We start from the raw sequence: 25,717 nt of genomic DNA, 5'->3' as shown, positions 1-25,717 counted from the left end.
CTTAACTGCGTTAACCAGGCCACCCCCTAGGCATCCTGACTACCCGCCTCAGGTTTGACTAGAACAGCAATAGCCTTGTCTCCAGACCTATTCACCCTTTAGGGCAGTCTAGGGCGTTCTTTGCGAGGTTTGTCGTTCTCCTGACTACCCCTAGACTTCCCCCTTTCAGCAGCACTTGTTCTGGAAGCATACTTTCAATCTTTCTGTTTTGCGTCGCTGAAAGCCTGTCCTGATAATCTCAGCAGTGCCTCCAATTGTAACGGGTATTCCCCCACCCAATCGCAAATAGGGTCTCCTAGGGGAAATGCTACTCTGGTTACAAGGCATAATAGTGTGGCGCACCTGCTGGCTTACAGGACTCCTGAGTCTCCCGCTTGATGGTATTATGGGGAAGGTCAGGACAGGCTTCTGGGGACATACCCAGTACGTACTCACGGTGACAGTGCCTCCATCTATTGCAGGCCCCAGGATATGGGGTGGAATCCCTGGAATAGAACGTCCCACTCAGGGATGAGAGATTCCAGTCTCACAACCGCTTCTTTATAATCAGGAACACTTTATTTCCTCTGCAGCATTCACTGGAACAGCATACACAGCAGTACAGGAACACAGTAACACAGCAGTACAGGAACACAGTAACACAGCAGTACAGGAACACAGTAACACAGCAGTACAGGAACACAGTAACACAGCAGTACAGGAACACAGTAACACAGCAGTACAGGAACACAGTAACACAGCAGTACAGGAACACAGTAACACAGCAGTACAGGAACACAGTAACACAGCAGTACAGGAACACAGTAACACAGCAGTACAGGAACACAGTAACACAGCAGTACTTCTCAGAATGACCCTGGCCTTTCACTCCCAGTCAGGGCCCTGGAAGCAGGCCTAGCTCTTCCACTACCCCTATCAGAGTAGTGGGAACAGTCTACCAGCCTCTCCCAGGGGGAGGGCCTCAAGTCTGCCAGGTCCCTGACAGCTCGGTTAGGTAAGACTCAGCTCCTCTCAGGGTAGGAGCAACTAACTCAATACAGGAAATGCAGATCATTAAGACAGATACAACAAGAGCCCGCCCCTGTCCCTTATTGGACACAGGCCTGACTGCACTGCTTTCTCTGCCTCACTGATCTGCAGTGAGTGGGAAGAACCCATCTTAACTCCTGGTAAACCTGCCCTTACAAGGGATTATTGCACAGAAGGAGGACAGAATAATAGCCCAAACCTACCAGGGCTATACAGGTTACAGGGTATATTCAGTACAGGTTACAGGCTATATTCAGTACAGGTTACAGGCTATATTCAGTACAGGTTACAGGCTATATTCAGTACAGGTTACAGGCTATATTCAGTACAGGTTACAGGCTATATTCAGTACAGGTTACAGGCTATAGTCAGTACAGATTACAGGCTATAGTCAGTACAGGTTACAGGCTATATTCAGTACAGGTTACAGGCTATATTCAGTACAGGTTACAGGCTATATTCAGTACAGGTTACAGGCTATATTCAGTACAGGTTACAGGCTATAGTCAGTACAGGTAACAGGCTATATTCAGTACAGGTTACAGGGTATATTCAGTACAGGTTACAGGCTATATTCAGTACAGGTTACAGGCTATATTCAGTACAGGTTACAGGCTATATTCAGTACAGGTTACAGGCTATAGTCAGTACAGGTTACAGGCTATAGTCAGTACAGGTTACAGGCTATATTCAGTACAGGTTACAGGCTATATTCAGTACAGGTTACAGGCTATATTCAGTACAGGTTACAGGCTATATTCAGTACAGGTTACAGGCTATAGTCAGTACAGGTAACAGGCTATATTCAGTACAGGTTACAGGGTATATTCAGTACAGGTTACAGGCTATATTCAGTACAGGTTACAGGCTATATTCAGTACAGGTTACAGGCTATATTCAGTTTCAACATGTTTGTAGTTTTTGTACTATGAAGAAATGCTTGTTTCTGATTGGCTCAGACTCGAGCAAAGCTTTAATCAATCACATTTAGTAACAGGTATTTTCAGGATCTCAGAGTTGTTTCTAGGTATGTAATACATACATTAACAGATCACTGAATTAGAACAGTACAACAGGTACTGATCACTGATTAAAAGACAATATCAACATATTGTTTTCTTGTAAAAGTCTTGGTTCTGCCTCATCATTGGTTACAAGACGAAATCAACAACTATTTTAAAGTTACATTCTAGAAATATCACCCCACTTTGTTGTCTGAAAGGAAATAGAGCTATGGACCAATCGCCACGTGCTTTATAGTTTTGCACAATGTTATCACTACAAATCTTTCAGCAGTGATTTCACTATTAGGCCTCGGTCCCGCTGCGCTCGTTGGCGCGGGCGGCGGGTCGCGAGTTCCCCACCAGCAGGGGAATCCTCGCGAGCCGGTCCCGGTCCCCACTGGCGGCACAGCTGACTACACGCTGTCGCGCGTCAGCCGCTGGAGACACCACAGAATGGTGTTTTCTAGCTTTGACGCGTGACGTGTGTGGCTGTGAGCCAATGGGGAGGGGAGGCTGCGGGAGGAGGAGAGGCTTCGGGGAGCGGGGAGGAGTGTGGAGTGAAAGCAGGTGAGTGCCTTTCTCTGTGTGTGTGTCTGTGTGTGTGCGTGCCTGTCTGTGTGTATATGTGTGTGCCCGAGTGCGTGAGTGCCTGCCTCTGTCTGTGTGTGTGTGTGTGTATGAGTGCGTGAGTGCCTGCCTTTGTGTGCGCGCGTGTGTGTGTGTGTGTGTATGAGTGCGTGAGTGCCTGCCTGTGTGTGTGTGTGTGTGTGTGTGTGTGTATGTATGGATGAGTGCCTGCGTGTGTGTGTGTTTTACTTACCGAAGCTCCAGCTCCAGCCCGAGTCCGTGGAGGGAGGGGGGGGGAGAGTAGCGGGTCCCTCCGCTCAAGCCACGCCCCCCCTCCCTGTCAAACCGCCCACCTCCCGCTCCAGCTCCCGCTCCCTACAGACCGCATATCGCGGTCTGTGTATCTCAGCGCACCGCCTGTCAGCAGTGCGGGTGCGCTGACTCTGGGAGCGGGGCCTTAGCCTTACGCTTCCCACTTTGCTTCAATAATGTGAATTGTTCTTTTCAGGCATAATGGCCCATTGCAAAATGCAGGTCACTGTTTGCTTATGAACACTTTGGTTTGAAATGGATCTGCTGATCTGCCAATTGGTTCAAGTGACCTTGGAAACATAAAGGGCAAACAGCCTGTTTGTGATGGTGTTCCTCGTGATTTTCATGTTGTGCGTGCACTTATCCCCCAGGCACAAGCTCTCTGCCGCTCATCTCCAGCCTCAGGCCTGGCTTCACTAAGTGGCTCAAGATGACCAGGGAAGCGCTGAGCCAGCCCTGGTTTTGCAGATGCCGTTTCCTTTAGTAATCATTGCCCGTTCCCCTGCTGACTCTGTTAGATGGAAAATCTGGAAGATAAGAAGTGATTTAACCTGAAAACATATTTACACTTTAGCAACGACCCTCCACCCACCTCTGCTAACACTTCTTAGCACTGTAGTTACTTCTCTATTTCTGTGCATCTGTGGGACTGCCGTATGTGAACCTCTGGGCTGCCACAGGTAATTGCCACTTTTTTGGCTTCTCTCCAAGTGCTTCGGATGTCATTTGCAAAGCACGTCAACTTCCCCTGACATGCCATAGAAACTCTTTTCACTGTCTTAGTGTCTCTTACTCCAATACTGGATGTATAAATGCACGGAATGAAAGTCTCATTGTCGGGTGCAGGCAGCGGATAATAATGGAGAGTGAAGGAGAGCGGTGCCAGGCAGTCATGAGCGATGCTGCGTTTCTGAAGTAGATAATGAGCTCTGGAGGTAGAGGAAAGAGGCAGTGCATGCTTTGATATGTATCAACAGGAGAGGTCTGACCTGTTCTTTCTGACCACCAACCAGACCAGGCTTTTGGAATAATTTGCAGTCAAATCCTATTCTTTGCAAATCAACTGCTTTGCTGGAGTTCACGGAGTACAGGATTGAGAATCTCTCATCTAGGATAACCCTGTTTTCTGAGTACCAGGGAAGCCTCGGGCCTCGTTGATAGTGGCGGCGTGTTTGCGCGCGATGCCAAAACAAATGAATGTTGTACATTAAGCGAGGACATAGAGCGCGCGACCGACGTGTCCAAGCGTGCAAATTTTGAACAGACTTTTCAAATAGTTCTTGCCACGCGAGACGGCTGCATCACGGCCTTGTCATGTGAGCGGTTCAGCCAATAAGGGCGAACCGCTCACGTGACGTCACGGCCACGCCTCCGCCATGCCTCCCTGTCACCTCCAGCCCGCAGTGCTGGTTTCGCACACACTGACGCCGCCAAAATAAACGGGGCCTAAGTCTAACCTGTGCTAAGACCAACAGAGAAGTGGTTTAGAAGTAAAGATACTGTTTTTGTGCAAGAACCAAGCTCATTCCAGCTGTTTGTGATTTTGAGCAAGTTACTCATCTCCCTGTGCATCAGGCATCCAGAAATGAGATTGTGATTTTTTTTATTTAAGGACAGTGTTTCATTGTGACGGCAGAGCTTACCACGTACATCGCTACATACAATGTCAGAGCTATATAAAGATAAATTATCATTCTCCGAAAACTACTGTTACGGGAAAGTTCAGTAATCTCTATACAGCATTAGCTGCAGGACTTTTTGAACCTGGAAATCTAGATCCAGGTGGTCGATTCAGGAAAAGACAGCGAGTAGCAAAACAAACATCTTTCAGAAGGCCCTGCTTCCTATACAAACTCCGTAAACAATATTTATTTCTCCCCAGCCTTGCCCACTCCCCTGGAATCATGGGAGAAGTGAGATTGAGGATCATAAAGCAGAGTGCTGCAAGCAATAGGAGTCCTATCAAACTCCTATTCATTAAGCGTGTTTAGATGCGGTCACGGATAGACTTCTCAAAAGTTGTTTGCTGAATTGGAGCACCAACGTTATAGCTCAACACTTTGGAGCAGCGCCGCGGCTAAGAGTAGGATAGTGACGGGGCAGGAACGTTTCTCTTTGTTGTGAAAAGTGAAGCCAACGAGTACTATGTGAATTGAAATGGAACTGTCCTTACTTTGCATATATGATCTTGCAAGGACAACGGGAAATGACATACAGTAGCAGTGCAGTGAGACTTGCCCTATGGCTGACTCTGCTTTTTCCCTACACAAGTGAGTAGTGTGTGTGTGTGAGTGTGTGTGTGTGTTCTTGTTTTTAAATCCCCTTATCTGTTCATAGGAACTAAGGGTTTAATATGAAGCGTCCATGTTTCCTGCTGTTTAATACATTACCTATCTTTGTTATACTCTTCCCCTTTTTTTTTTCTTCTCGTTTAAAGCGTCTACATTTCTCTAACGTTTTTAAAAATGTTCCTGAATTTTGAACCTAAAATGCTTTGTCTGCAGAGTGTCTTGACATATTCAATTTGGTATATTATTTGGTACCTGCTTTGGTCTCCTCCTAACAATGGTTCTGGATGTACAAAGCAGAGCGAGAATGGAGAAGTTTACTGTAGTACAGGCGATCGTTGGTGATTGGTGAGATGTGAAACCTTTTGATAATATAAGTGTATTGTGGGTTGTTATAAACTGGCAATCACTTTTTTGTTCATTTAAAATGCAACCCTGACAGGTAGGATTTTCTTTATTTTGCCCTCAATAAATTAATGGAGCCAGGAAATGACTTTGCATTTTTGCCAGTTTCTTGGAAAACCTCCCAAAACAAACGACATATACTGTATGGTCATAGAGCCACCAATAGAAACCTGCAATGTCCTTTCTATTGGCTGCACCAGCAAGGCTGGCCTTGGTGCCATATTGTTCTCCTGGGCAAGTATTATTGTCTGGGAGATTTACACTCCTATTTTACTGGCAACCAGGGTGGTCCTGATGCTAGGAGCATAGGGTGACCAGATTTTGAAAATGAAAAACCGGGACACATTTTTTATATATATATATATATATATATATATATATATATATATATATATATATATATATATATATATATATATATATAAAAAGCAAAAAGAACAAAGCTGCGCCTCTGCTAATGGTTTAACTAATATACAATGGAACTAGCTGGATCGGTTCTACACTGTATAAAGGGTATGTGCTAATTATATGAAATAACTAACATGAAAATAAAAATAAAAATGTAAATACAGATAAAATGTGAAAAAAACCGAACATAGCAATAAAACCTGTAAACCATACAAATAATAAACAATTAATACTGCGAATATATGTATCCGAAAATTGGAAAAAGAGTGTAAAAACCAGTCCTCAGAATAGTCCAATAGATGGTAAGTTCTGGTGTAGAGGGTCTCCAGCTGCTCTCTAAGTGGACAAACCACATCCACAGGGAATCTAAAAGAAAAAGGGGAAGAGAGAGCGCACGCCCATAGCGTAAAATAGTACAATTTAATGAGGGGGAGGGGAAGGGGGGATAAGAATTGCACTTACAAAGGTACAATATAAACAAGCATATTGTGATATATAATCACCACCATCCGGTCAGATACTGCAGTGTCATGGTCTTTGCAGTCCCAGGATGACGTCCCGAACAGTGTCCAGGGTATATGATCTCCTCTCTGCCAGTTTTGGAGTCCTCTAAAGTAGCTCCGAGATGGGAAGCCTCTGCAGCAATCGCGCGGGTCAGTCAGTCCCAGCGCGCGGTGATGACGTCAATGTCCCTGCGTCTGACGTGATGACGCTCCCTGACGCATTTCGTCACTCAACGGGTGACTTTCTCAAAGGGAAGTCAGGAGAGGGGAAAGGTCCGGTATTTTATACCCAGTCCAGTGACCATAATCATTTAAAACACACCCCTCTCAGCTGAAAAGGTACTCGTTGTTAATGGATATCAATCACAAAACTTTACATCGTATGATGAGACTTAAAGGTGAAGTGGAGATCAACCATGAAATTAGGCAATGAGAATATGATGAGTAATATATAAAACAATTCAAAACCAATTCAAAACCAATTAAAAAACGCCACTTTAGTATGTAAGGAAGATAGCCTTACAACCAACATGCATTACTAAAACAATTACTTGTGAACCATTGACAAAAGATATAGAAATGTCACATATCACTAAACCATCAGGTATATGAAGCTCTATGGATCCCAAGGGGGAATCACCCCCTTAAGGTATAAACATATATAATGGATACCTGCCAATACCTAACATCAGAGCCATAACCTGTCTAACACTACATATTAAACAATTTTAAAAATAAAAATATTTTAATAACAGTATAAAATACAGCAGGAGAGTCCTAATACCAATATTGATTTCTGTATAATCACCAATATTATCAATTTTAGGTCCTGTAATGAAACAGAAATCTAGGATAATGGAATATATAAGCCACGAACAAGGGAGGTGTCAGGGGAATGGACTACCCATAAGAAAAAACTAAATGTACTAAATATAGTGGGTATATATAAATATAAGTGTGTAAATGTGAATAAGATCAATATAAATATAAATATTGATTTGCTAAACATATGTGTGTACTTTTACCTGTGAACTATGAATTACAATATACTACATGGATGTTAAAACAGTCTCAAGTGTTATGTATCTGAAGAAAATTATCAATAAATATACAAAAATTAATACATATGTATGACAATATATTATATCCAACCCATTAACCCAAATAGTGTTGAAGTGGTGTTAACAATAAAAATATAAATGAAAATAAATTAAATATATTGTTGAACAGTGATATCCTAACTCCGAGCTAGGAGGAGGGTGAAGGGGGGGGGGAAAGGGGGGGGGGGGGAAAGGAGGAGGGGGGGGGAAAGTACAAGGAAATGGAGGAGATGGGGGGGATCTAATGGACCCAGGAGGGATCCAGACAAAGGATGGCAGAGTGCAGAGGAAGTCCGACAGGAAAAAACATCCAGGGAAGCATCATACAAAAGTGCTCACATCTAGGCATTCATTAAGTCCACCCGGACTAAGAGTGCCCAATTGGTGGATCCAAAAGGTTTCCCGCCTGCATAAGGTCTTGAACCGGTCACCACCAAGAGTATTTGGTGAGATGGTCTCAATTCCCATTATTCTCATAGTTTTGGGATCTTGTTGATGAAATGTTTTGAAGTGTCTAGATAAACTGTGGTTATTGAGACCTTTGAGTGCATTTCTCCTGTGTTCTAAGAACCTTGTTCCAAGAGTCCTGGTGGTGCGTCCGACATATTTTAAATTGCATCCACACTGGATCATGTACACCACATATGTACTTAGACAGGTGATGGAACTCTTAATGACATGTGTGGTACCTCTAATAGTGGAGCAGACATTGTTCTGACTCAGGAGATGCTTGCAAGTAATGCATCGACTACGTCCGCAGGGATGGTTGCCCAGTGGGCCCTTCTGAAGCTTGGCACTAGTTAAAGTGGAAGAGGACCTAAGTCTAGTGGGAGCTAGAATACTTTTAATACTTCTAGCCTTTCTGTATGTGACAGTGGCTCTATCAGGCAAAGTAGGTCCTAGATGGGGATCACACTTAAGGACCGACCAATGGTCATTCAAAATCTTATTTATAGCTTTAAATGATTTATTATAGGTGGTAATAAACCTAAATGTTGATGCCTCCGTCCCTGAATGCACTACTGGTGTATCATAACCAAGGCGAGTCCCTTTCTGTTGTTGTTTCTTTTTTGACTGATCCAATAGGGTACGTCGGTCGGATGAGCTCACCTCGTTGAACGAATCAGAAATCAAGGTCGGATCATATCCCTTAGATATGAACTTGTTTCCAAGTGATACAGACCAGTCTGCAGTAGTGCATTCAGGGATGGAGGCATCAACATTAAGGTTTATTACCACCTATAATAAATCATTTAAAGCTATAAATAAGATTTTGAATGACCATTGGTCGGTCCTTAAGTGTGATCCCCATCTAGGATACTTTGCCTGATAGAGCCACTGTCACATACAGAAAGGCTAGAAGTATTAAAAGTATTCTAGCTCCCACTAGACTTAGGTTTATTCTTATTCATTTATATTTTTATTGTTAACACCACTTCAACACTATTTGGGTTAATGGATTGGATATAATATATTGTCATACATATGTATTAATTTTTGTATATTTATTGATAATTTTCTTCAGATACATAACACTTGAGACTGTTTTAACATCCATGTAGTATATTGTAATTCATAGTTCACAGGTAAAAGTACACACATATGTTTAGCAAATCAATATTTATATTTATATTGATCTTATTCACACTTACACACTTATATTTATATATACCCACTATATTTAGTACATTTAGTTTTTTCTTATGGGTAGTCCATTCCCCTGACACCTCCCTTGTTCGTGGCTTATATATTCCATTATCCTAGATTTCTGTTTCATTACAGGACCTAAAATTGATAATATTGGTGATTATACAGAAATAAATATTGGTATTAGGACTCTCCTGCTGTATTTTATACTGTTATTAAAATATTTTTATTTTTAAAATTGTTTAATATGTAGTGTTAGACAGGTTATGGCTCTGATGTTAGGTATTGGCAGGTATCCATTATATATGTTTATACCTTAAGGGGGTGATTCCCCCTTGGGATCCATAGAGCTTCATATACCTGATGGTTTAGTGATATGTGACATTTTTATATCTTTTGTAAATGGTTCATAAGTAATTGTTTTAGTAATGCATGTTGGTTGTAAGGCTATCTTCCTTACATACTAAAGTGGCGTTTTTTAATTGGTTTTGAATTGGTTTTTAATTGTTTTATATATTACTCATCATATTCTCATTGCCTAATTTCATGGTTGATCTCCACTTCACCTTTAAGTCTCATCATACGATGTAAAGTTTTGTGATTGATATCCATTAACAACGAGTACCTTTTCAGCTGAGAGGGGTGTGTTTTAAATGATTATGGTCACTGGACTGGGTATAAAATACCGGACCTTTCCCCTCTCCTGACTTCCCTTTGAGAAAGTCACCCGTTGAGTGACGAAATGCGTCAGGGAGCGTCATCACGTCAGACGCAGGGACATTGACGTCATCACCGCGCGCTGGGACTGACTGACCCGCGAGATTGCTGCAGAGGCTTCCCATCTCGGAGCTACTTTAGAGGACTCCAAAACTGGCAGAGTGGAGATCATATACCCTGGACTTTAATCGGGACATCATCCTGGGACTGCTAAGACCAAGACACAGCAGCTTTTGACCGGATGGTGGTGATTATATATCACAATATGCTTGTTTATATTGTACCTTTGTAAGTGCAATTCTTATCTCCCCTTCCCCTCCCCCTCATTAAATTGTACTATTTTACGCTATGGGCGTGCGCTATCTCTTCCCCTTTTTCTTATATATATATATATAACAGTTTATTTATTGTAGTACACTTATACTTTACTACCATTAGAAAGAGTGTGTGTGTGTGTGTGTGTGTGTGTGTGTGTGTGTGTGTGTGTGTGTGTGTGTGTGTGTGTGTGTGTGTGTGTGAAATTTGAGTCAGATCTGGAAGAAAGCAGAGTAGGTTACTTCGGTGTAGGTATACGGCAGTTAAGATAAGACAGAGGGTGAGGGAGACGGAGGGAGGGCGAGGGAGGGAGACAGGGATGGAGGGAGGGCGAGGGAGGGAGACAGGGATGGAGGGAGACAGGGAGGGAGGGAGGGAGATAGGGAGGGAGGGAGGGCGAGGTAGGGAGGGCGAGGGAGGGAGGGAGACAGGAAGGGAGGGCGAGGGAGGGAGACAGGGCGAGGGAGGGAGACAGGGCGAGGGAGGGAGACAGGGTGGGAGGGAGGGAGGGTGAGACAGGGAGGGTGAGACAGGGAGGGTGAGACAGGGAGGGTGAGAGGGTGAGACAGGGAGGGTGAGACAGGGAGGGTGAGAGGGTGAGACAGGGAGGGTGAGAGGGTGAGACAGGGAGGGTGAGGGAGGGTGAGACAGGGAGTGTGAGGGAGTATGAGACAGGGAGTGTGAGGGAGGGTGAGACAGGGAGTGTGAGGGAGGGTGAGACAGGGAGTGTGAGGGAGGGTGAGACAGGGAGTGTGAGGGAGGGTGAGACAGGGAGGGAGGGAGGGAGGGTGAGACAGGGAGGGAGGGTGAGACAGGGAGGGAGGGAGGGTGAGACAGGGAGGGTGAGGCAGGGAGGGAGGGTGAGACAGGGAGGGTGGGAGACAGGGTGGGAGACAGGGTGGGAGACAGGGTGGGAGGGAGACAGGGTGGGAGGGAAGGAGGGAGACAGGGTGGGAGGGAAGGAGGGAGACAGGGTGGGAGGGAAGGAGGGAGACAGGGTGGGAGGGAAGGAGGGAGACAGGGTGGGGGGGAAGGAGGGAGACAGGGTGGGAGACAGGGTGGGAGGGAAGGAGGGAGACAGGGTGGGAGACAGGGTGGGAGGGAAGGAGGGAGACAGGGTGGGGGAGAGAGAGGGAGGGAGAGAGAGGGAGGGAGAGAGACACACACCCACTGACACACACACTGATACACACACACACACACACACTGATGCACACACCCCCCCACTAATACACACACACACTGATACTGATACACACACACACTGATACTGATACACACACACTGATACTGATACACACACACACACTGATACTGATACACACACACACACTGATACTGATACACCCCCCCCCACTGATACACACACACACCCCCACTGATACACACACCCCCACTGATACACACACCCACTGATACACACACCCCCCCCCCCACTGATACACACACCCCCCACTGATACACACACACACCCCCACTGATACACACCCCCCCCCACTGATACACACACACACCCCCACTGATACACACACACACACACACCCACTGATACACACACACACCCCCACTGATAGACACACACACACCCACTGATACACACACAAACACACACACACACACACACACACACACTGATACACACACACCCACTGATACACACACACACACACACACACACACACACACTGATACACACACAAACACACACACACACACACACACACACACACCCACTGATACACACACACCCCCACTGATACACACACACCCCCACTGATATACACACACACACACACACACACTGATACACACACACACACACACTGATACACACACAAACACACACACACACACACACACACACACTGATACACACACAAACACCCACTGATACACACACACACCCACTGATACACACACACACACACACACACACACACACTGATACACACACACACACACACTGATACACACACACACACTGATACACACACACCCACTGATACACACACACACTGATACACACAAACACACACACTGATACACACACACACTGATACACACACACACACACACACTGATACACACACACACACACTGATACACACACACCCACTGATACACACACACACACACTGATACACCCACCCACTGATACACACACACCCATTGATACACACACAACACCCCCCCACTGATACACACACACACACTGATACACACACTGATACACCCACCCACTGATACACACACACCCACTGATACACACACACATACACACACACACACACACTGATACACACACAGATACACACACACACACACACACACACACACACACACACACACACACACACACTGATACACATACACACTGATACACATACACACACACACACACTGATACACATACACACACACTGATACACACACACTGATACACACACAGATACACCCCGCCTCCCCCTGCACCGCCCGCCAGCCCCTGCACCGCCCGCGACCGCGCAGCAACCACTGCCCGCCCCCGAGCCCATCTCCCACACCAAGGGGACGGGGGGAAGTGAGCGCCGGGGGGCAAAGCTGTGAGCGCCGGGGGGGCAAAACTGGGAGTGCCGGGGGGGCAAAGCTGGGAGCGCCGATGGGCAATGGTGGGAGCGCCGGGGGGGCAATGGTGGGAGCGCCGGGGGGGCAATGGTGGGAGCGCCGGGGGGGCAATAGTGGGAGCGCCGGGGGGGCAATAGTGGGAGCGCCGGGGGGGCAATAGTGGGAGCGCTGGGGGGGCAATGGTGGGAGCGCCGAGGGGGGCAATGCTGGGAGCACTGGGGGGGGCAATGCTGGGAGCTCCAGGGGGGGCAATGCTGGGAGCGCCAGGAGGGGCAATGCTGGGAGCGCCGTGGGGGGCAAAGGTACAAGGTGGTACAAAGGCAGGCGCACCCCCGCTACCACCTCCTATTACCCCCCCCCCCCCCCTGGCTGGGACCCGGGACAGAAGGGGGACACTCACGCACACACAGGAAGCCGGGAAGACACGTGTGCTCTGGACAAAGCGGAAGTCCCGCCCCCGGCTTCCTCTGACCTGCCTGCAACCAATCCCCTGCGGGCCGGCCGGCATTCTAAGTCCCGCCCCCGGCATCATCATTCATCCAATCCCCTGCGGGCCGGCCGGCATTCTAAGTCCCTCCCCCGGCATTCTCCATCATTCAGTCCCCCCGGCAGCATTCACACACACATAGACAATACTTACCCGCCGCTGCATTCTCCTCACCGCCGCTGCCCCGCACTACCGGGACCAGGGACAGAAACCGGGACAAAAACCGGGACAGACTTAAACTGGTACAGGCCTCAAAAAAACGGGACTGTACCGGTAAAACCGGTACGAATGGTCACCCTATAGGAGCATCCTGGTTGAGTTCTGTGGAATCCACTAGATCTATTAACCACTTCATTGCCCTGATGACGTACGGTGTACGTCAGTAAAAGTGCTGTCTCAGGGCCCTTGTGTCATCCACTGCATGTTGCTGGTTTTTTTAGGGGCTGTACGCGATCGCGTGCTTCACCCGCCCGCTCCCTGCCACATCCGCCAGAATATAACCGGCATCACGTGATCGCTCTGAAGAGCAGTCACGTTAAGCGCAAGTGGTCCGTGGGCACGGAGGTGGCGCGATCCTCCGGCACTGAACCTCTGCAGAATATAGCGCTCCTCTTCTGCACTTCACAATATTTGACATTAAAAAAAGTGCCCGAATTGGGCCTAATATGTTGCACGCAGAAAGGCATTAGTGCTCTGAATTTGGTCGACGTTAACATTGTATTGTTTAACAAAGTAAAACTCCCCTTTGCCTGATTTGACATCATATTTAACATCATCCTGATTACACACTTCATTAACAAATCCCCCAGTAATATTCAGCTCTGTAGAAATGTTTCTGTCTTTTACACGGGTCCTCTATTGTCATTTCCCGAGACATGAGCCCCTGCTAAACGCTGTATATAATGTACATTCTGTCATTTCTGTTGTGTTTCTTGCAGTTAGGCTTTTGAGTTTAAGATTAAAAGCACACGTGTGAAATGACGATGCAACCAGTAACATGGCACAGAAGGTTTTATATGGCAGAGTGCTTTCACTTTATAGCAATCCCAGTGTTTGCTGTCACGTGGGACTGGCACTTCCATTATATATACTTCTGCTAGGCATGTTTTGTGTAGCAAGTTCAGTCCTGTAGTAATTACTGCTGAAAATATTTGAACTTTTCTGAGATCTGTTTGGTTTTTGTACGGGGATAAACGTTTGTACAATTGTTTAATGTTATATTTCCTCGAAGACCAACCTGGGGTATTTGCACAACCTCTGTGAGCATCATTCTTCACTGCAGTCAGTATGAAGCAGAACATCGTTTGAAAACAAACAATTCACTCTGTTCCAGTTAATTCAAAAGGTTACATTCTTAGATACAGTTCTACTTGGTCAATTTTTTTGTACATATTTCCTCATTTATTCTGATCACATATAGATATTTCCTCTTTAATTCTGATCACATATTTCATTGTAAAATGATGTTGTCGATTTCTACTCTGGACTGACAGGGGTTAATCTTCTATACAAATACTTACTAGTTTCAGCCCTGATTACTTCAACTTTCCTCAGATATCAGACCCTAATAAATCATTTTTTTATATATTCCATGACATTTTTTTAATTTGCTTACAGTATTTCGAGCATACATTTGCATAGCTATTAAACCCATCTTACATTTTAAAATAACGCTTAAAACATCAGAGCATATGAATCCACTTTACAGCAGCCGATAATGTATGTTAAGTAAGAATTCCCACAAATTTCAATGTGCTGATGGTAACCCCATCTGTTGTGGAGAGTTGTGCACTATTATTTGTAACTTTTTTTTGCAGTAGATTCTTCCACTAAAAGATGATTGTGTAGTTTGCTTACTCAGAGTAAATATAAATGTCCTGTTTTTATTCTGAACATTTTCTTCAACTATTTTACATTATTTTATCCTTATTTGGCTAATAAAAAAAAAACCCCCACCATTCTATTTGTTCTGCTATCAGCTTTCAGATGAACTGATATTACATTAATGAAATATCTATAAGTGAATAAGGTATAGTAACCTAGTGCTTTGATTTGACTGTAGCATGCTCCTATGGTTATCTTTGTGAGTTTTTGCAAGTTGAGAGGCCTCTTCTAATTGAAATTGTATTTGAATGGCTGTACACGACTTATTGGAAGCTAAAATGGTACTTTCCAAATCTGCTGTTTTCCTGACTGAACCTTTGTTCCCTAGCTCTGATGTCCAGGCATTCTTAAAGATGGACATTCCCAAACACCAGTCAGATCCCTCCGAGGACGAAGACGAAAGGAGTGGGGAAAAGGTATACACACCTCCTTATTTCCACTCATTTGAAGATCTACAAAATCTGCAATGAAATCCTGGCTCTACATTCTGAAATTACACTGTGTCTTTCTCATCGCTTGCTTGTTTCCATCTTTCTATGTGTGTTTTGCTCTTGCAGGATGTGCGTCTGTCATTGTAGTGCACTGATTGGGCGTAGTGTATATTTTATAATTCTTTGAAATAAGGTTAACTTTTTAGATATGATTCTTGGAGAAAGCTGTGACTAAGGATATTTTTTCCTTGGGTTGACTTTTCCTTTGGATGTTAAGGACATATTTTAAACTCTTCCATTATAGAATATGCCCTTATCTGCAATGTGATTCAATCCCCCGCAGCAGTGAATAGGTTAGAGGCCCAGCCCCAACGTCGCAGGTTAAATACAATGTGTAAACAATTTATCGGTGTCATTGGCTTGCTTAGAAAGTATTCTCCTTTAACTCCTTCAGTGCCCTAATGATGTACCTATGGCGTCACGGACCCTGGCACGGTTGACATATTAAGTACGTCCTGGCAAAATGCTTGTTTTTGCAGGGGCTGATCAGGCTGGCCGCTCCAACAGAGCGGTCACCCAGATCGAAATGTCAGCCAGGGGGGGGGGGGGGAATTGGGGAGGGGGGCCTGGTGGTCATGTGATTGCTGCTGTAGCCATCACATCACTGCAAATGCTGGACGTTGCGGGACCGTCGGCGCTGAAAAGGTTAAAGTAACTGTATTTTAACTTGGTTGTATCTTGGGAAACCCCTATGTTTTGCATTTGCACAGGGACCCAGGATTCAAGCATATTAGCTGCTGTGTTTATCTGTTTAACTGATGTCATCCTAAAATAAACAAAGCATAAAGGACAATTTACCTGTGGTTTTGAAGACTGCAAAACTGGTTTCTCACCAAAAGACATTAAAGATGGTCAAAAAAAATTTGTTTTTTCTTTATGGGTACAGTCACCTGCTTTTAACTTGCTAAATATGTCACTGTTGTCGTGGGGGAGACTGCACCATTCAGACATGCCGGGCTAAATGTTTGCTATTAAGTCATTTGTTGCTTTCTCTTAACAGCCGGATTCTACAATGCAGAATATCAACCTGGGGCCATCGGGAAACCCTCAGTAGGTCCTATTAAGAAAATGATGTTTAACCAATGAAAAAAAATGAATTTGATCCCTTCCATGCCAGAGGCTGGCATTGTGTGGCTGGCATTGTGTGGCTGGCATTGTGTGGCTGGCTTCTCTTAGGCCGTGATTATACCAAAAGTGGCCGGCGGTGCCGCCGCGCAACTCAAAAACAAATAGCTAGAACACAATTAAAATGTACATACCCAGCGCGACGTGCGCGCAGACTGGAACTGCAGGGCGGCAGACAGGAGAACAGACCAGGGAAATAGTTTTCTTCAGCGACGAACGCGTCACATGAGCGGTTCAGCCAATGAGGGCAAACCGCTCACGGCCACGCCTCCCTATCTCCAGCTGCCTCCTGCCTGCGGTGCACATGCCGCTCTGCAGGATCGCTTTGCTGACGTCACCATATCGCGCGCACGCCCAGCCGGAGCTGGTATAATCGCAGCCTTACATAGAAAAGGGGAAGGTGCTTATTTTAACCAATAGGGATTGATATGTCAGAAGGTAACGCGTAGAAACATGACACGTAACGCGTTCCTTCTTATTTCAGGGGAGCCCTTATGCTTTCACATGTAACACATTTGTGTTGCAATATATCATTATAATGTTAACATAGTTGAGGTTATTGTAATTATCTGTGTGGGGGTATAAAGCAGTATTAGCATGTGCATGTGAGACAGACGTATGAATAACGAGCAGTAGTCATATTGGGGAGTGTGGTTCTTCCTTGTTACATCACATGACAACACCCCCAGCCTGACAGCTAGCGACCCTCTCTAAATTAATTTATTAATAACGCTGTTCAGTATAAGGAACCATCTGATATAATGTACAGATCTCCACATTTATGGTTTATTTTAGGAATCAGTGGTACTTTTATGTTCAAGAGTGGTTGATCTTCCTTGTGTTTAGGTTGCTTTAGTGTTGAAAATTGGTGTTTGTCAGAACGTTTATACAGCCCTCTGATGGCACAATAAGTTGTTACTACACTGAAAGTGGAAATTATTTAGTGCCTGGTAGAGACAGATGGGGAATACTGTAAGTAGAGAATTATAATTGATATATAGTAGTAGATAAATTATTGCTTTTCTAATCGGATCCCAAAAATGAGTGCTAAACCTGTGGGTCTCCTTTATTTGTGATATTTTGTTGAATTCTTGATATTAAGAGGCATGAACATAGCCTTCTGTAACCACAAAGTACTTGGGGGTTTGAAAGCCGATTCTTGTCTTGGTATATCTCTCCTTTGAATAACCAACAGCACCCTTTCTGAGAACTTGCTATCATAAAAGCAGCAAAGCGATTTTTAAAACATTTTTTTTTATTACAGGATGTAAGCGGGGCGTCTCCAGCGCAGAACTGCATTAATTTCAGCTCTGGAGACCCCCTGCTTCCCGAGATTCTTGCCTCCGTAGGTGGTGCCATTATCTGCAGCAAGGGAAACTACTGTATGTGCCTGACAAAATGGCGGCGTTTAAATGTCCTGCTTCACGCAGGCCAATAGGAAGCCATGATGTCATCACTTGTAACTTCCTGTTTGGCAGCGTGACCAGGACATTTAAACTCCACAGGGATACCGGCATCGCCTACGGAGGTAAGTATCTTTGGAAGCGGGGGGGGGGGGGGGCAGAAATTAACACAGTTCAGCTATGGAGACCCCCTGCTTCAAACCTCTAATAAAAGAAAAATGTTAAACAAGAATCGCGCAGTACTTTAATATGCACAGTGCTACGGTTTGCTGCTTTAATATGCCTTATTCGCCAAGTCGCTCTTGCTGTGTGTGTGTGTTAAGCCCATTTAGTTCAGCAGCGCTGAATCAGGAAGTGTGGCCCAGGTTTAGTGAGAGGGCTGCCTTGCAGCGTGGCAGCGTGGCACTGTTGGACCTTAGTCTTAAATCCAGTCCCACACTTTGGCTGTAAAAGGCACTGCTGCTTTAAAATAGCTACGTTTATATTGATAGGATGGGAGGGGGATATCAAATGGTAAAAGTGAATAGCGTCACGGAAAAATGCAAAAGGGCGCACAGATTGTAGAACAGAAAGTTATGTTCTACGATGCGCAGTATAGAGATGCGGTTGCTGCATTAATATGGAATATATTTCCTATGAATCCACATCTGTATACGTGCCAGCACAGCATAATGATGTCACAGACATCTGCATGAAGGAGGAGATGTGGGAATAGTGCAGAGAGTTTTGTTTTGTCAGGGGGCCCCGCGTATTTATAGAGTTGCACAGGTTAGGTCAGGGGTTGGCAACTCCAGTCCTCAAGGGCCGCCAACAGGTCAGGTTTCCAGGATATATCACTGCTTCAGCACAGGTGGCTCAAGCACTGGCTCAGTCGAAGACTACGCCACCTGTGCTGAAGCAGGGATATCCTTAAAACCCGACCTGTTGGTGGCCCTTGAGGACTGGAGTTGCCCCCCCCTGGGTTAGGTTGTAGCAACGTTAGAGTCCTTATTAGAAGCCAGAAACGTTCTAGCAAACCCTGACTGGGCATATTCCGTGTCGTGCTGCACCATGGATAATAAAATGCTCAGTCTAAAATATCTCATTCTGTTTGTTGCTGTTAAAACAATGTCCTGTTAAATCCGTTTCAGAGCGAGACCTAAGGACTTTGACTTCCTCAAACTCATTGGGAAAGGGAGCTTTGGAAAGGTGAGCATTTGTCAGTCCCTAGTAAAGATTCATACGATGTACTTATCCAGTAATGTTTGTGCAAACTGATGTTTTCGTATGTATTTGTTATATTTGGAACGCGCTCCAGGTCCTTCTTGCGAAAAGAAAGCACGATGGAAAGTACTATGCTGTCAAAGTGTTACAGAAGAAAGTTATCCTCAACAAGAAAGAGGTGCGTTCACTTATATTTGGCCCCGCATGGTATAAGATTACCAGTTCCAGAAAGTGGTGCGATTCTGGTGCAAAAAAATCGCCGCTGTATCACAGAATCAAATAAAATTATCCATTTGAATGCCCGAGCAGTCAATGCCACACTGTGCCGCAATGCATTGCTGGCTCTTTTGGGACTCGAGGGGTTAAGTCAGGGGTCTGCAACCTTTCACGGAAGAAGAGCCATTTTATAAAAAATGTCTTTGTCCAAAATATTCCGAGAGCCGCAACACATGTATGAATATTACACCCCCACAAACACATACATATACTGCGCGCACAGTAACAGGTATATACTGTATAAGCAATAACATACGACAAACTTAGGCCGTGATTATAGTGCCTCCGACGGCGCGCGCAACAGTGCACGCCGCCGGAACAAATACATGTAGGCCAATGGAGGCGCACATAGTGCGTGCGACGGAGAGGCAGAATCCAGGAGAGACAAATGATTTTGTCTCTCCAAGCGATGGCCGCATGATATCAGAGTCATGTGAAGCGGTTCAGCCAATGAGGGCGTACCGCTCACGTGCTATGCCTTCGCCACACCTCCCTGTCGCTCCCAATGCCTCCTGCCTACAGTGCAGGTTTTGCGAGTGACGACACGCGCGTGCCCTGCAGCAGGCACTATAATCACGGCCTTACTTTAATCAGAATTGGGGAAAAGAAAAAATATGTGGGGGAATGAAATGCATCCCACAAGAATAAGTCCCTTTATTTAGTTTTTTTCATTGTTTTTCCTTGCAAAACAGTTTGTCATTTTCAAATACACAATAGATACATACATATACATTCACTCCCCCAAAATACACATAAACTACCCGCCCACATACACATACACTACCCGCCCAAATACACATACACACACACACACACACACACACACACACATACTACCCCCAATATACATACACACACTACCCCCCCAAATACACACACTATCGCCCCCCCCCCAAATACACACATACACACGCTACCCTCCAATACACACACAACACTACCCCCCAAGTACACAGTCGCCCCCAAATACACACATACACATATTACCCCCCCACATACACTACCCCCCAATACACACACTACCCTCCAAAGTACACACACACTATCGCCCCCCCCCCCCCAAATACACACATACACACAATACTAACCCCCCCAAAAACACACACACTACTACCCCCCAAATATACACACACACATACTATCGCCCTCCCAAATACACACATACACCCACTACTACCCCCCCCCCCCCCAACACACCTCCCCCGCATCCAAATATATACACATACAAACATACATACATACTTACATTGGGCCTGCCTGCCTCCTCACTGTCCTGGGTTTCCGCTCCCCAGCTGCCGCCGCTCTCCCTCACTGTGCTGCTCTTGGCTGCGGGGGGGCCCGGCCAGCGCTGGTCGGGCCTCTGGTTTCGGTATCTCCCCAGCTGCTGGCCCACGTCCTGCACTGTCCCACCCCGGGCCTCTCTGTGATGTCGGCGCGCATCGACATGATAGAGGCCCAGCGTGGGACAGTGCAGGAGGCAAGCCAGCAGCTGGGGAGATACCGGGCGGCAACCAGAGGCCCGACCAGCGGCTGCCGCCCCCCCCCCCCGCAGCACAGTGAGGAGAGCCGCATGTTGGTGCTGAAAGAGCCGCATGTGGCTCAGGAGCCGCAGGTTGTCGACCCCTGGGTTGTCAATTGGAGTATTTTGTTTGCTATATCTGGTACAATTGTTTGGGCCAAGAATTCCCCCACTTTTGCCTCGCTACAGTGACCCCTTTGTGCTAAGTTGTTCCTTCCTTGCAGCAAAAGCACATCATGGCGGAAAGGAACGTGCTGTTAAAAAACGTGAAGCATCCATTTTTGGTTGGACTACATTACTCATTCCAGACATCAGACAAGCTTTATTTTGTGCTGGATTTTATTAACGGAGGAGAGGTACGTTATACTGCGATCACTGTTGTGGTATGGTGTTCTGTTTACATAAAAATCAACGCACAATTTTCCTTTCAAAGTCGGAGTAAGTCCATTGACGAGTAGCAATATTCACCCTGAATAAATAAACGTCATGTTGTCAGTGAAACTTCCTTTTTATTGCAGTTTATTGCAGTTTCCTTAATTCTCAGGAGTAGATTGTTTTGCCTGACTATATAATATACAGAGGACTAAAGGACCTCAATGCTGCTGCCTAAATGTCCTGTTTTATAACACTGTTTTCATCCTGGCGCCCATCTTATACCAAGTTATTTAACACTTACGAGGTGAACATGTTTCCTACAAATGCTGTGCAACGCTTAGAGAATCATCATTTGTGAACCTGTCTCGTGAAGACGACGCGTCGTAGAAAAAGAGCGCTTTGTCATTTCCTCACGCGGCATATGACAGTGTAGCATATACTGACTCCCTTCATGCTAAGTAAATGCAATGTGGTAGCTGCTCTAGCTTCCTGTGTACATTCCTGTGGGTTGGATTCTAACCCATTACAAAAGCTCAGCACCTTTTTCTAGAACATAGAATTTTCATTTCTTTTTTCTGCTTGGAGTTACTTTGCTTCCTGTTTGACGTTAGACCCGCCCCAGAATAGAGCCTTCTAATATCCTGAAGGCTTCATGACATTTGGCTTTGATTTTGCTGGGCCACCGATTGTCTTTGGTAAACATGTTTTGTCTTTGTGCAGTTGCTTTCATTTTATGTTGGAACGGAAAAACTCGTTTTTTTTTTTCTGTTTTAAAAGCTTTTATACTGTAGGTGTAACACAATACATCCACTTAAGGAGGCAATCCAAGCAGGTGATTTTTGGGGGCAATTTTTTTAACATAGAGTTGAAGCAGGGAGTCTCCGGAGCTTGACCCCATTAATTTAAGCTCTGGGGATCCCCTGCTTTCGGAGGTACTTACCTCCATAGGCAAGGGGGGGAGGGGGGCGGTAGCCACTCTGCTTGGCTACAAGGCTTCATGTAATGGCGGAGTTTCAAAGCACCTGTGCCCCCTGCAGGCCAATTGGAAGCCGTGATGTCATCAGGGTTGGCTTCCCACTGCCCACGTGATGCGGGAGCTTTAAACTTTGCCACGATACCGGCGCCCCCTTTGGAGGTCGGTATCTCGGGAAGCAGGGAATCCTCTGACCTGAAATGAATGGGGATCCGCTCCGGAGACCCCCTGCTTCAATCCCATATTAAAAATACAATAATAATAATACAAAAAAGGATCAATTGCTCCTTAAAGTGTGTGACTGGTCTGCAGACTAACAAATGGGATACTGCTATACTTTCTGCAGATACTGCAGCTCCCCAATGTCTTGCAGGGAATCTGTAAAGTAACATACAGTATGATGCATTGTATATTTATTCCCAGTGAATATTACTTTGTACAGTGTGATATTTTGTTTATCTCAACTCTTGTAGCTATTATCAACATCTAGCTGTGGTTACATATTTTCTCGTTCAATAACAACACACTCATATAACAACAATATGGGATATATTCAGTAACCACAGTAACAATTGTGTATGGTTTTCAACCCTTTTTTTGGTTAAGGAACCCCAAGTGAAATTCTAAGGAGCCCCCAACCACCTCCAAAAACGTGTCTTGAGATCAGATGCATTGCAAATTCTTATGTATTTAATACAATTTTCAAATGACCAGAAAATTGCAGGGAACCCTTTAGGGATGCCCGGGGAACCCTGGTTGAAAAACACTGATGTACTCTTTGGTCTATGAGCAATTGCCTAATATCCGCAACCTCAGTGTCCCATGCTTTCTTTCACAGTGATTATATGGAAGAGGAAGAGTTTGGTTAGAATTATGATTTCACTTCTACATAAGCAGCCCACATAGAGAATGCTGAAAAGAGAACCTCCTGACATTGAGAGAGGGCTTTTGAGGCGTTGTTTAACTCTTGGCTTTATGTAAGTCTTGAGGTTACTCATATCCAGACAATGAAATAGGGCTTTTGCTCCAGCGAAAGCCCAATTTCAGGGTATGGCTGGGAGGAGGGTCAAAACTTAGGTAACGTCATCTGAAGATATCTTAGCAGTATCTTGAAATAACATTGCGTTAAGCTTAGTATGGCTATTATTTTTGTATAGAATTAGTAAATAAGGTGTTAACTCAGGGAAAATGAGTGACATTCCCGTTTTAAATAACATCACGTTATTTACCCCTATTTAATAGCATAGCTTAGTGAATCATCCCCTCCCCCTGGGTGAGAGCATATATATCGTATTACGGGGGTGGGAATAGATTTTTGCAAAACATTTTTGGTGATTTATGTTTGATTTTTATTGGTTAAACGTAAGTGCCAGGGGTTTCCAGTAGGAAACACACACCTCTGCAGTTCACAATTTTTAGAATATCCGAGTACTGTATATATTGTTTGTCTACACATACACACACACGATTATCACTATTCTACTCTGTAAATATTTTGAAATATTTTTTAAAGAGAATGATGGAAACAAATGCTGATTTACAGATCGATCTCATGCTGCTCGTCTCACTCCCTAGTGGAGATTTACAGATCGATCTCATGCTGCTCGTCTCACTCCCTAGTGGGGATTTACAGATCGATCTCATGCTGCTCGTCTCACTCCCTAGCGGGGATTTACAGATCGATCTCATGCTGCTCATCTCACTCCCTAGCGGAGATTTACAGATCGATCTCATGCTGCTCGTCTCACTCCCTAGCGGGGATTTACAGATCGATCTCATGCTGCTCGTCTCACTCCCTAGCGGGGATTTACAGATCGATCTCATGCTGCTCGTCTCACTCCCTAGCGGGGATTTACAGATCGATCTCATGCTGCTCGTCTCACTCCCTAGCGGGGATTTACAGATCGATCTCATGCTGCTCGTCTCACTCCCTAGCGGGGATTTACAGATCGATCTCATGCTGCTCGTCTCACTCCCTAGCGGGGATTTACAGATCGATCTCATGCTGCTCGTCTCACTCCCTAGCGGGGATTTACAGATCGATCTCATGCTGCTCGTCTCACTCCCTAGCGGGGATTTACAGATCGATCTCATGCTGCTCGTCTCACTCCCTAGCGGGGATTTACAGATCGATCTCATGCTGCTCGTCTCACTCCCTAGCGGGGATTTACAGATCGATCTCATGCTGCTCGTCTCACTCCCTAGCGGGGATTTACAGATCGATCTCATGCTGCTCGTCTCACTCCCTAGCGGGGATTTACAGATCGATCTCATGCTGCTCGTCTCACTCCCTAGCGGAGATTTACAGATCGATCTCATGCTGCTCGTCTCACTCCCTAGCGGGGATTTACAGATCGATCTCATGCTGCTCGTCTCACTCCCTAGCGGGGATTTACAGATCGATCTCATGCTGCTCGTCTCACTCCCTAGTGGAGATTTACAGATCGATCTCATGCTGCTCGTCTCACTCCCTAGCGGGGATTTACAGATCGATCTCATGCTGCTCGTCTCACTCCCTAGCGGTGATTTACAGATCGATCTCATGCTGCTCGTCTCACTCCCTAGCGGGGATTTACAGATCGATCTCATGCTGCTCGTCTCACTCCCTAGCGGAGATTTACAGATCGATCTCATGCTGCTCGTCTCACTCCCTAGCGGAGATTTACAGATCGATCTCATGCTGCTCGTCTCACTCCCTAGCGGGGGGATTTACAGATCGATCTCATGCTGCTCGTCTCACTCCCTAGCGGGGATTTACAGATCGATCTCATGCTGCTCGTCTCACTCCCTAGCGGGGATTTACAGATCGATCTCATGCTGCTCGTCTCACTCCCTAGCGGGGATTTACAGATCGATCTCATGCTGCTCGTCTCACTCCCTAGCGGGGATTTACAGATCGATCTCATGCTGCTCGTCTCACTCCCTAGTGGGGATTTACAGATCGATCTCATGCTACTCATCTCACTCCCTAGCGGAGATTTACAGTTAATACACTTTGGGAATCCAAGGAGCACAACTGTGCAAGAGCTTCTAATACATGGCTTGATGGGTAACTCCAGGCCTCAAGGGCCACCAACCGGTC

General features: G+C 45.5%; 1 protein-coding gene across 6 annotated transcripts in view; it reads left to right on the top strand.

The window, feature by feature from the left end:
- SGK3 (serum/glucocorticoid regulated kinase family member 3) overlaps window positions 1-25,717 on the top strand; it is a 117,516-nt gene that overhangs the window by 80,665 nt on the left and 11,134 nt on the right. For all 6 annotated transcript variants that reach the window (XM_075583917.1, XM_075583893.1, XM_075583889.1 and 3 more), the window contains 5 exons: window positions 15,599-15,686; window positions 16,762-16,811; window positions 19,420-19,477; window positions 19,587-19,670; window positions 21,512-21,643. In XM_075583917.1, the coding sequence (XP_075440032.1) occupies window positions 15,599-15,686; window positions 16,762-16,811; window positions 19,420-19,477; window positions 19,587-19,670; window positions 21,512-21,643 (412 nt within the window). The remainder of the gene's footprint in view (window positions 1-15,598; window positions 15,687-16,761; window positions 16,812-19,419; window positions 19,478-19,586; window positions 19,671-21,511; window positions 21,644-25,717) is intronic.

The sequence above is a fragment of the Ascaphus truei genome, chromosome 2 (assembly GCF_040206685.1).
Source record: "Ascaphus truei isolate aAscTru1 chromosome 2, aAscTru1.hap1, whole genome shotgun sequence".
Classification (NCBI taxonomy): domain Eukaryota; kingdom Metazoa; phylum Chordata; class Amphibia; order Anura; family Ascaphidae; genus Ascaphus; species Ascaphus truei.
The sequence above is the reverse complement of the archived record's forward strand: the minus strand, read 5'-3'. Positions and strand labels throughout refer to the sequence as shown.